The sequence below is a fragment of the Phacochoerus africanus genome, chromosome 9 (assembly GCF_016906955.1).
Source record: "Phacochoerus africanus isolate WHEZ1 chromosome 9, ROS_Pafr_v1, whole genome shotgun sequence".
NCBI classification, from domain to species: Eukaryota; Metazoa; Chordata; class Mammalia; order Artiodactyla; family Suidae; genus Phacochoerus; species Phacochoerus africanus.
The window spans coordinates 22,265,417-22,277,539 of NC_062552.1; the positions used below are offsets into that span (position 1 = coordinate 22,265,417).

The window sequence follows — 12,123 nt, forward strand, 5'->3', positions numbered from 1 at the left end:
GAGGCCAATAGAATAGGAGCAGAAAACTCTGGTGGGTTAGTAAAGAAAATTTTCTTTCATTCTTTCTTTCTTTTGAAAATATTTCTTCACTGGGACAAATTTGTGAAGGGGGCTCTTGAATGTCAGTCTGAGGAATTAGATACAGAGGCTTGATGGCATTCACAAAAATCAATTGCAGAGAGTCAAGGGATCTTTGAGAGATTATATATTCTAATCTCATAATTCACAGATGAGGAATCTAAGGCCTAGATGTGTAGGTGACTTGTCTAAGGTCACACAGTGGCGTAGTGGATACTAGAACCTAGTATCTTTCCTCACCCATGTTAACTCCCTTTTAAAGCAACATCTAACAAGTTACCAAGGTATTGATTGCCACAGATTCGTAAAACAAAGGAAGAAAAAGTGAGGAAGAAAAGCAATGCTTAGGGAGTTCCTAGCTCACAATGCCTAGTGAGCTGTGGTGTAGGTCGTAGATGCGGCTTGGATCTGGTGTTGCTGTGGCTGTGGTGTAGGCTGGCGGCTACAGCTCCGATTAGATCCCTAGCCTGGGAACCTCCATATGCCACAAGTGCGGCCCTAGAAAAGACAAAAAAAAAAAAGCAGTGCCTAAACCTTTAACTACTCACTTGAAAAATGTTATGGTACTTTCAATTCTGGGTTATGGGTGTGCATTTTTCTGTAAATTGGATTTAATTATGTTTAGGATGAAAGTGGCCATTCTGAAGCTTTATATTTTAAATTAGCCAGCCTTGATGTCTAGAAATAGAAAATCTGTCTTAGCTCACTCTGAGAGAGAATCTAGTCTGTGGATACTTTGATATCAGAGAAATTCAGACAGATATGGAGAGTGTTCCAGTGGCTTCTCTGAATTCTACAAGGAACAAATGCTGCTTAACAGTCTTACTACAGTAACTAAGACAACATGATTTTGATCACTTGTGCTTTTTTTTTGCGTTGAAAGAGATATGACCTCTGTTTGAAGGCTCTTCCACACTTATTGCACATACAGGGTTTTTCTCTGGTGTGGATTCTCTGGTGTTCAGTGAGATGTGAGCTTAGATGGAAGGCCTTCCCACACTCGTCACATTCATAGGGTTCCTCCCCAGTGTGAATTCTATAATATCTTATAAGATCAGAACTTCCACTGCAGGTTTTCATTCATCAGAGTCATAGGTTTTTTCTCCGGTATGAATTCGCTGAGGTTTAGTAAAGTTTGAACTGAATCCTCATGGATACTAGTTGGATTCGTTTCCACTGTGCCACAATGGGAACCCCCAAAAGGGTTGGATTTTGACTGAAGTTTCTTCCACACTCAACACTGATAGGGATTTTCTCCTGTATAGATTCTCTGATATCCAATAGGATTCATGATGTGCATGAAGCTTTTCCCACAGTGATCACATCTGTGTTTTTTTCCTTCCTCTGTGTTTCCTAGATGCCCTTCCAAACCTGTCCTTGCATTTCTTGAAGGTCTCCAGAATGCAGAAAAATATTCCTCCTCTGCAGATTCTATTGAGTATTATCTTCTGTGATTCCATGATTTTGATGGAACATCTATTTAATGGAGGATATACTTCAGGTTGTTGTTGGTCTTTCCCATTCAGAATAAAGCATCGTTTTCTCATATTCTCTTGAATAAAACGACCCTCCTTAGAAGTCTCCTCAAAGCTCCTTTAACGTCCTTGTTCCTCAAGGTGTAGATGAATGGGTTGGCCATAGGAGTAATAACACAGTAAAACAATGTCAGAACTTTGATAAGGTCCTGAGGGCTGTCCCCTGAGGGCTGCATATAGATGTAGATGCCAGGGCCATAAAACAAAGACACTACTAGTAAGTGCGATGAACAAGTATTGAAGGCCTTATGTCTCCCATCAGCAGAAGGGATTCGAAATACAGCTTGGGCAATATAACCGTAAGAGATAAGAATCATGGAGAGGGGACCCATTGTCAGGAAGGTGGCCACCATGGACAAAGTAAGCTCATTGACTGTGATATCCACACAAGCCATCTTAATTAGACCAGGCAGCTCACAAAAGAAGTGTTCCAGTTCCTGGTTCCCACACAGGGGCAGCTGGATTGTGAGTGTGGACTGCAGTAGAGAATTGGCCAGACCAATGAACCAAGCAGTGCTGGAGAGCTGCCGGCAGAGCTTGTGGTTCATGATTACAGAGTATCTCAGAGGCTTACACACAGCCACATAGCGGTCTAAGGCCATGATGCCAAGCAGGACACATTCAGTACAGCCTAGCCAGTGAAACACATAGGCCTGGATCATACAGCCTATGTAAGTGATATTCTTGTTGGGCCCTCCTAAGTTGACCAGCATTTGGGGTACAGTTGTGGTGGTGAAACAGAGGTCCAAAAAGGAGAGGCTCGTGAGGAAGAAATACATAGGACTTTGGAGTTGGGAATCTAGTTGAGAGACCAGAATAATAGCAATGTTTCCCAACAGCGTGAACATGTAGGAGATTAAGAGGGCAAAGAAGAGAGGAAGATCCAGCCATGGATACTTCGTGAAGCCCATCAGAATGAAATCCTTTGGAAAACTTTCATTCATGTGTTTCATTGACTTTTGATGGGGACACCTGCTAAAATCAAGGAAGATAAGGGTGACTTAAAAAAAAACCTGGGTTGGCAGAAGTTTTGATGATACCAGGAAAAAAATATTTTTTATGGAGGAGGAACGAGGTACACCCTCAATAGAAATCATAACAACATTAATGAATATAATAATTATAATTACTATTACAAAGTCACATTTGAAAAATCTTTTCAGTGGTTTCATTTTTTTTTTCTCCCTAACTCAAAGCCCTGTGTGGTAAGTCAGTGGACATTACTTGCTACGGTTCTTCTGAATCACTAAAGAAGCCACTGGGAGGTGATTTTTCCCAGCTACCTTGACCTTAAGGGCGTAGGTAATGTAAGAAGTGGAGACTTGGGTAAGTGCTTAGGTCATGAAGGTGGATCTTCATGTATGGGCTTAGTGCTTTTATAAAAGAGAACCCACAGGGATTCCCGTCCTTTCCACCAGGTGAGGTTACGGCTAGAAGGCACTCTCTAAAGTGGCCTCTTACCAGACACAGAAACTGTCAATGCCATGATCTTGGATTTCCCAGCCTCCAGAACCGTAAGATAAATGTTTTAATAGGTCATCTGGTCTCTGGCATTTTGTTAGAATAGCCCACATGGACTAAGACACATGTTATCTGGGAAATGCAAATTAGAACAACCATGAGATGCCACTACACACCTATTAAAGTGGCCAAAATCCAGAACAATGACACCAAATGCTGGTGAGGATATGGCACAATAAGCAACCTCATTTATTGCTGGTGGAAGTACAAAATAGTACAACCACTTTGGAAAGAAGTCTGGCAGTTTCTTACAAAACTAAACATATCTTATCATATGATCCAGCAATCACACTTCTTGATATGGACCCAAATGAGGTGAAAACCTAAATCCACACAAAAGCCTAAACACAGATGTTTAACATCTTTATTCATAATTGCCAAAATTTGGAAGCAATCAAGATGTCCTTCAGGGGGTGAATGAATAAACTGTAGTACATCCAGACAAAGGAGTACTATTCAATGCTGAAAAAGAAAACAAGCTCTCAAGCTATGAAAATACATGGGAGAAGCTTAAATGCTTGTTACTAACTGAAAGAAGCCAATCTGAAAGGCAACATATTGTATGATTCCAACTACATGACATTCTTTTCAGAAAATGCAAAACTGTGAAGACAGAAAAAGATCAGGTTGGCAGGGTTTGCGGGGAGGGAGGGATGACTAGGTAGAGGACAAAGGATTTTGAAGCAGTGAAACTACTCTACATGATGTTATAATGGCACATACACGTCATTATACATTTTTTCCAAATCTAGTACCAAGAGTGAACCATAATGTTCCTATGGACTTTGAGTGAAGATGTGTCTGGGGAGATTCATCCGTTGTAACGTTTGTACCACCCTGGTGAGGGATATTGATAAAGGGCGTGGTTGTGCACGTAGGGGCAGGGAGCATTTGGAAAATTGCTGTGCTCAGTTTTGCTGTGATGTGAAACTGTTCTAAAAATAAAATCTTTTTTAAATTGTGATACTTTCTTACTGAGTAGGATGCAGAGTCAAAGGAACAGTCTCCTCATGGCCCTCTCCATACCCATTGGGTAAACAGGGTTAGGTTGCTGCAGGCTCAAACAGGGCAAGGAACGCTACAGGTCCTTGCTAATTTGGGGCAGAAATTTGGAGACCGTACATGGAAATGAATTCTGAGAGTGTTGGACCAAAGAAATTAGATACGAATTTGTCATAATTGTTACCTTTAGCAGAGAGACTTATTAATTAATTAAAACTGCTGGTATGGTTTTGTTTGTTGTTGTTGTTTTAGTCAACACTAAAACTTAGGTTTACAGTGACCCACCTAAATGATGCTGATTTGTCAAAATTCCCTTAGCATGCAGCAGAAGGCCCCTGAAGATATTTTAAAGTTATGTTACATTTGTGTTAACTCAGTTGATGAGAACAGACTGATGATGAGGACAAGATCCCTTGTCTTGTCTCTAAAAACAAACAAGCAAACAAAAACAACAAGAATTGTACCATCTAATCACCGGTGAGAACTAACTGAGAGGATACTTTTTTTAAGGTAATTATAGTTCATTACATGATTCCACTGTGACTAGTGTTTATATAATCATGAAAGTGTAAACTCTCCATGTTGATCTAACCAAAAAGCATGATATATGCTTTTGGATATATGTATCTGGAGAGAGAGGCACAGTTCTCTCTCTATCTCTCTCAATCTCTCATCTTCACTCTCACCTTCTCTTCGTTACATAAGGGTTAAAAGTTCTCATTTTATATAGAAAAAAATACTTTTTAAAACTAAAAAGAATCCAAATACAATGAAAGCTTGTTATTAAGAAATAGAGATAAATAGAAGAAAACAGTGAAATTATTAAAACTTTGTTACCTCAGGAGAACAGGAATTGAGAGTGAGGGATGATGAGAAGGGAATTGCTCTTTTTTTTTTGTCTTTTTGCTATTTCTTTGGGCCGCTCCCGAGGCATATGGAGGTTCCCAGGCTAGGGGTCAAATCAGAGCTGTAGCCACCGGCCTACGCCAGAGCCACAGCAACGCAGGATCCGAGCCACGTCTGCAACCTACACCACAGCTCATGGCAACGCCGGATCGTTAACCCACTGAGCAAGGGCAGGGACCGAACCCTCAACCTCATGGTTCCTAGTCGGATTCATTAACCACTGCGCCACGACGGGAACTCCGAATTGCTCTTTTTCATTGTAAGCCCATAGTATTATTTTATTTTTTAAAAACTTAGAACATACATGTCCTCAATATAAATGAAAATTAAATAAGAAGCAATGAAAGGGATTTTAATATCTACCCATGATGGTGAAGGCATTTGAGGCAGATGCTTGTTTGAAAGTGTGGAAAGCACATATTATGAATTACGGCAGCATAGGCTGCATACCTGGTGTAGTGGAAAACCAGGTTGTAAAAATAACTTGGGTCCAGGATATGGGAAACCTGGACCACTAAGGAGTCTGATCAAATGAAGATTTTTTTTTTCTTTCAGAAGTGTGAAATGATTGGAACAGCATTTAAAACATTTAGCATGGCTGAATAATGAGGGATTAAAGAAGAGACTGGATGGAAGTTGGGAGGTCAGCTGGGAGGCTACTGCAAGAGTCTACAGGAAAGGACAGTGGCCGTGGGAAACAAGAGCAAGGTGTGGGGTTGGGATAGAGGAAAGGGCTGAAAGAATGTTTGACGTTTTCATCTGAGGTGCTGAGACAATGGAAATTCAATGAACAGAAAGACGCCTGTATGTAAGGATGGATAAGAATACATAATGTAACCCCAAAAAGACCTCCTAAAAAAGGTAAATTTAAAGCTTGGCCTGTAACAATTGGCCTGAGGGTCCATTCACCAAAGGCTGGATTCCTGCTTCTCCCAGACACCTCTAGGTCAATCTAGCCAATTTACCAAATACCATACAACTACTTGAATCCTTGGCCAGGATGGTTTGTTGCAGTTGTTTAACTACACAGAGCCCAGGACAGAATAGGAGCAGAGGAAGAAACAAGGGAATACGTCTCCAAAAATGGAAAAGATAATAGACTATGACATTTTCCAGAAAATTCATATATTTGCCTATGAAATGGCAGAAGAAAAAAGTAAAACAAGATCCCCTGGTCTCCCTCCGCTGTCAAATCTGCACTATTTTGTCATTGGTTATTGTTTATATTATCTGATTCTTAAATTTATCTTCAGAGTATTGGGCTTTAATTATTAATTTCCCCTCTTTTTTTCCTTTTCCTTTTTAGGTCCGAACCTGTGGCATATGGAAGTTCCCAAGCTAGGGGTCAAATTGAATCTGCAGCTGCAGGGCTACAACACAGCCACAGCATCCCCAGATCTGAGCTGCATCTGGAACCTATGTTGCAGCTTTCCACAATGCCAGATTCCTAGCCCACTGAAGGAGGCCAAGGATCAAACCTGCATTTTCACGGATACTATGTTGGGTTCTTAACATGCTGAGCCACAATGGGGACTCCTAATTATTAATTAATTTTAACTCCCCCCCAAAAAAGATAAAAATTTTACTGGGAAATTCTTGTTGATCTTCACATAGGAGTGTGACAAAAATAACAGAGTATTGGCTTTTAGAGTTTTTTTTTTTTTTTTTTTTTTGGTCTTTTTAGGGCCGCAACCACAGCATTTGGAAGTTCACAGGATAGGGGTCTAATCGGAGCTGCAGTTGGCAGCCTACATCACAGCCAAAGCCACTATGACCTACAACACAGGCCATGGCAATGCTGATCCTTAACCCACCAAGTGAGGCCAGGGATAGAACCCACATCCTCATGGATACTAGTTGGGAGTGTTACCACTGAGCCATGACAGGAACTCCTAGAGAATTGATTTTTAGCAACTTGACCTGTTTGCTCATTCCTCCCTGTCTCCTAGATAACTGGATTTTTGGACAAAATTCTGGGATTGAGAACAAAGGAACCATTGGTCTGGCATAATGAGAATTCATTTAACCCACGGAAACATCTTACGCAGCTTGATCTTGTCCAAAACTCAGAACCTTCATTTCCCATCCCACCCCCCGACAGGGTCTGGTTTTATTTCCTTTGAGTGTCCAGAACACCTGAAAAACCTTCATTTTCTATCTCAAAACAAAACAAAACTGAATAAAACTCAACACCATCCAGGCTGGTATGGATAGAAAGACACATCACCAGAACATACCTCTTCTCATTTGAATTTGTATTAAGCAAGTATCTTTAGCTATAGAAACTTAGTCAGGAGAAAGGCTGCAAAAGGATTGGATTCCAACAATCTTGAGATCAGGAAGCAGGTGCGATCAGGCCAGGACATCAGTAAGAGCAACCAAAGGTCTTAAAGTGGCAGGTATGGTGAAAGTGATTCTGGAGGAATCAGATAATTTTTCCTTGTTCCAAGTCTGATTCAAAGACAGATAAAACCAGTTCTTACCCAGTGTGCCGGTGATCCCACAGGGGCTGTCATTGGTGAATTAATCTCCCTGGAGACAGTATCTCCCTTTTATTTACAGGTTTGGTTGTGATTATAGTTAGCATCAGTTATTCTACTCATTAACCTCATCTTAATAGCAAGGGAGAGCAGAACTTACCCCAACAATTTTCAGAAAGATTATAAATACTGTGCTAATAACAATAATGATGATGATAATGGCTTAACACATCCTAAGCAATTTACCTCAATTGTTTCATGTAATGTTCCTAATAACTCTTTGAGGTAGGTACTGTTATTGTCTTCATTTTGCATTTAAGAAGCTTAAAGCTTTAAAACAGTAAAGAATTTGTTCAAGGTTCATAAGGCTCTCCCATCAAGTGACTGTTTTGCAAATGTCATGAGTAAACATTCCCCCGCCTCTTCCTGGGCAACCATGGCATGTGAAAGTCCCCAGCCAAGGACCACTGGTAGCATTTGGAAGTCTGGGACCAGGGATAGAATCTGAGCCACAGTGGGTTAAGGACCCACTGGGGATTGAACCCTGGATGCTGCAGAGACAACTTGGATCCTTAACCCATTGGGCCATAGCAGGAACTCTGAAAAATTGATTTTTAAAATATCCTTAGTGTTTGGTATACTTGTTATTTGGTCTTGTCGACCATAACGAAATTTCCTTGGGGACAAGGTTTATGTCCTCTTTTTCAACTGGTTTAAGCACAGCACTCATTAAGATCCTCCTTTTATTTCTTACAAATGCAGGTATAACTTCCAGCCATCTCTATCCCATGAAGACTATCTCAAAGCCCGTCACTCCTCAGAACAAGGTAGAACTAAAGAAGCAATTTGAAAAGTACTTGAAAGACCAAACTGTTGCCTGTCTGATACATTTGTCTCAACACATTTTTTACATCAAATCTGCCTTTTCAGGCTTCACTTGAAAGTTATTAGATGCTGTCATGACTAGGTTCTACTCAGAGATAACCATACAGTCCTCCCTCTTCCTACTTGTTACGTACTGGACTGTGTCCTCCTAAAACTCATATGTGGAAGTCCTAACCCCCAATGTGACTACATTTTAGGATAGGGCCTTTAAGGAGGTAGTTACTTAAATGAGTTCATAAGGGTGGGGCCCTAATCCAATAAAATTGGTGTCCTTACAAGATGAGGAAGAGACACCAGGGCTAGCTCCTTGCTCTTACTGTCTTTCTGTCCCTCCCCTTCCACGTACAGAGGAAAGCCATGTGCAAACACAGCCAGAAGGTGGCCTCATACAAAGCACGAAGAGAAGTCTCACCGGAAACCAATTCTGATGGCACCTTGATCTTAGACTTCTAGTTTCCAGAACTAAAAGAAGATAAAATTCTGTCATTTCAGCTGCCTAGTCTGTGCTATTTTATGGCAGTCCTAACCGACCAATACACTACCTTTAAAGAATCAGGGTGCAGGAGTTCCCGTTACGGCACAGTGGTTAATGATCCAACTAGGAAACATGAGGTTGCGGGTTCGATCCCTGGCCTTGCTCAGTGGGTTGAGGATCTGGCATTGCCATGAGCTGTGGTGTAGGTCGCAGACGCGGCTCAGATCCCATGTTGCTGTGGCTCTGGCGTAGGCCAGTGGCCACAGCTCCGATTCAACCTCTAGCCTGGGAACCTCCATATACCACAGGAGCAGCCCAAGAAATGGCAAACACACACACACACACACACACACACACACACACACACACACACAAAAGAATCAGGGTGCAAAGACAGCATGCCCAAGGCAAAAAAAGAAAAAAAAAAAAAAGGAAACAAAGCCTAGGAGATAGAGAAGATTAGTTCAGTTTATTTATACGGTCTGCTCATTTTTTCATGGAGAACCTCCTCCTTAGATTCCTGAGGTTTCACTTTGTATTTTCCTCCTCCATAAATCAAAAAAGTTAAACAACTGTTCACTGGGCTGATAATCTTCCAGCAGAAAACAGAAAGTTAGATCAGGATCCCTAATCTATATGACTAAGGTTTGAGATCAGTCTAAGTCGCTTAATTGTATTTAGCTCTGTGGCCAAAAACTTCATTCTTGACTCTAATCAAATAGAAAAACAGATATCATGAGAAAAGCATGGGTTCCAGAATCAGAGACCTGAGTTTGAAATTGAAATTTGTCACTTATTATATTACTGTGAATATCATTGAATCTGTTTCCTCATCTTCGAAGAGCTGATTATAACACATATTCACACACAGGATTGTTGGGCTGATTAAATGATGGCATATCTGGGAACATCTGGTATATGGCAGACTTCCAGTATTGCTAACTTGATGATTAGAGGGTAAGTAGGTGTTCATGAATCAGTACAAAAGTGCTAATGGCATAGGTGGGCCTCACTTTCACTTCTGCTCTCTGTGAACGATTCTAAACCAGATTTTTGCAAATGTGAATCATTTGCTTCAAAATCTCTTGGAGTGCTTGTTAAAAACAGACATTTCTGCGCCTTTCACCAAAACAGAATTAAAACCTCTGGGGCTGTATTTTAACTAGTTCCCTAGGTGATTTAAATGTATACTAAGCTTGGGAATCACTTATTCTGGATTTCTAAATTGTAGAACTAAAGTTTAGTTTCCAGTGGGACCAATCTGTGTATTTCCTTTGGGACTAAGCCCTCCCTTGAAGACTGAGGGCATGTAAGCAAATATAAATTACTGTTATTATAATTTAATAATATTTGGAAAATCATATATAAAAAAGATAACAATGCTGAGTTCCCTAGAATCACTAATAAAATTATATGATAGTTTAGAAAAAAGCTTTAAGAGTCAGGAACTTTTTTTGTTGTTACCCCCCCCCAACACCCCCCCCCCAATTTAAAGAGAGGACAAGGAAGAAGCAAAGATGAAAAATCAATTTCTGAGTTTCCTAGACTGTCCGGGCCATTACGAGTCCATTTTCCTTCTCAGTTTTCTCTCTTATAGTTATCACTTTAAAAAGACCCAAGATCTCCATGGGAGTAAGAATTTTTTCAGTCACAGCCATTTTCCGAGTATCAGAATTTACCGTAATGCCAAGTAGGGTGGAGGATTAGGAATTGAGGGGTTTTAGAGTTGCTGTTAATAAGAAAGACGAAAACAATTAAGGCCCCACTGGGATTCGAACCCAGGATCTCCTGTTTACAAGACAGGCGCTTTAACCAACTAAGCCATGGAGCCCACACCTGAAGGACTTTTAATACTAGGTCTATTCTTACCGTAAAATTAAACACTCGACATAATCTTTGTGATCCAGTGCAGTTTCTAAACTCCAAAAGATGTTTTGTTACCTAGCTGCGCTGCAGAGATAGTACAAGTGGGAAAATTTTCAGGGAGCTTGGATGTTAGAACCAATAACATTTCGATTAACGCAAGGATAACTATCAGTTAAAAGTCCAGGCTACTCACTTTTCCCAAATAAGATAGTCCTCTAAGCGCAAAATTTGCTGTAACTGCACCTGGTCTTTTGTAACTTAAACTCTTCATTCGGATGTGCTAAGTAAGGAACTCTAAAAATGGAATTACTGAAAGTTTCTTTGACCGCTGGGTTAGGGCACCTCGTGTCCCTACTCGTCACTTGCACTTAAGCAGTGACTTAGCGGGGAAGAATGGGGAACAGAGAAGAGGGGGCTGGGAGTATAGAATTCAGCTACACACAGGCAGCCACATAGCTCTCCTAAAATCCTAAACCGCCAATGTCAAGTACCTGGGAAGACTCGGATCAGACAACCACAGATGTGGAGCCCCTTGGGATGGGGGGGCGGGGAGAGGTGGAACGGTCCCCGGTTGGCCACAAGGTATTTCTGAATTCAGGTACAGACCTCCTAAGGTGAGGATCCTTGAGATTCCAGAGAGCCACGCATTGCCCACTCCTTGCCCATGCGGGCCTGATTTCGAGTGCAATAGGTCATCAACCCGCAAAGAAGGCAACGCCTTCTCCCCTCTCACTCGGGCCCAGCACCCCGCGAAGGCCCCTCCTTTCCCCTCACGTCGCATTCCCCACCGCGACAAGCCGAGAGTTGGGCCAGAGGTCCGAGGGAGGTCCACCTGACCCCACTGCTGGTCCCCTCCCCTCAAAGACATCACGTGGGAACTGACCGATGGGATCGCGGTGGGATAAAGCGGGTGACGCTCGCAGGTAGGCATCTGATATTCTCAGGGGTGGGACTCGAAGCTCCTATTGTGTACAAAGAAAAGCAGAAAAGTGGTGTATTTGAACATACTGTCTTAATTTTTTTTTTTTTTTTTTTTTTTTTTTTTTTGCGGGGCGGGGAGGAATGAGAAAGACGTTTAATTAAAAGCCCTTTTGGAGGTAGCATGGGAGCCTTCTAGGGTGTGTAACTGTTGATGTTTTTAGAAACGTGGGTTCAGGTCCTACCACCACACACCATCCCCTTCAGGTTGGCAGACAAAACGCCAAGAAAAAGGCTCTTAAAAGCTAACAGAAAACTTCCACTTCGAGGAATCAGCTTAACTGAGATGAGTTATTTCACAGAAAGCCAGTAGTTAAAGATGTGAGAAACTCTTAATCCAGTCTTTTCCCCTGTTCTAGTTCCTGGAGTTTTCCAGAGACATCCACTCTACAGAGCT

The 12,123-nt window shown here is 41.5% G+C and overlaps 1 protein-coding gene and 1 non-coding gene across 2 annotated transcripts; both read right to left on the minus strand.

Annotated features, from left to right (window-relative positions):
• Positions 1-1,621: 1,621 nt before the first annotated feature.
• Positions 1,622-2,566, minus strand: LOC125136172 (olfactory receptor 2B11-like). The gene has a single exon (XM_047796875.1). The coding sequence runs from the start codon at positions 2,564-2,566 to the stop codon at positions 1,622-1,624; it is 945 nt and encodes a 314-aa protein (XP_047652831.1).
• An 8,073-nt stretch (positions 2,567-10,639) lies between these two features.
• TRNAT-UGU (transfer RNA threonine (anticodon UGU)) lies at positions 10,640-10,713 on the minus strand. The gene has a single exon. It is a non-coding gene; the product is annotated as a tRNA-Thr (tRNA).
• Positions 10,714-12,123: the final 1,410 nt, after the last annotated feature.

Bases quoted from the DNA above. Each gene is read 5' to 3' on its own strand.
- LOC125136172 (XM_047796875.1), bottom strand. From the start codon at position 2,566: ATGAAACACATGAATGAAAGTTTTCCAAAGGATTTCATTCTGATGGGC.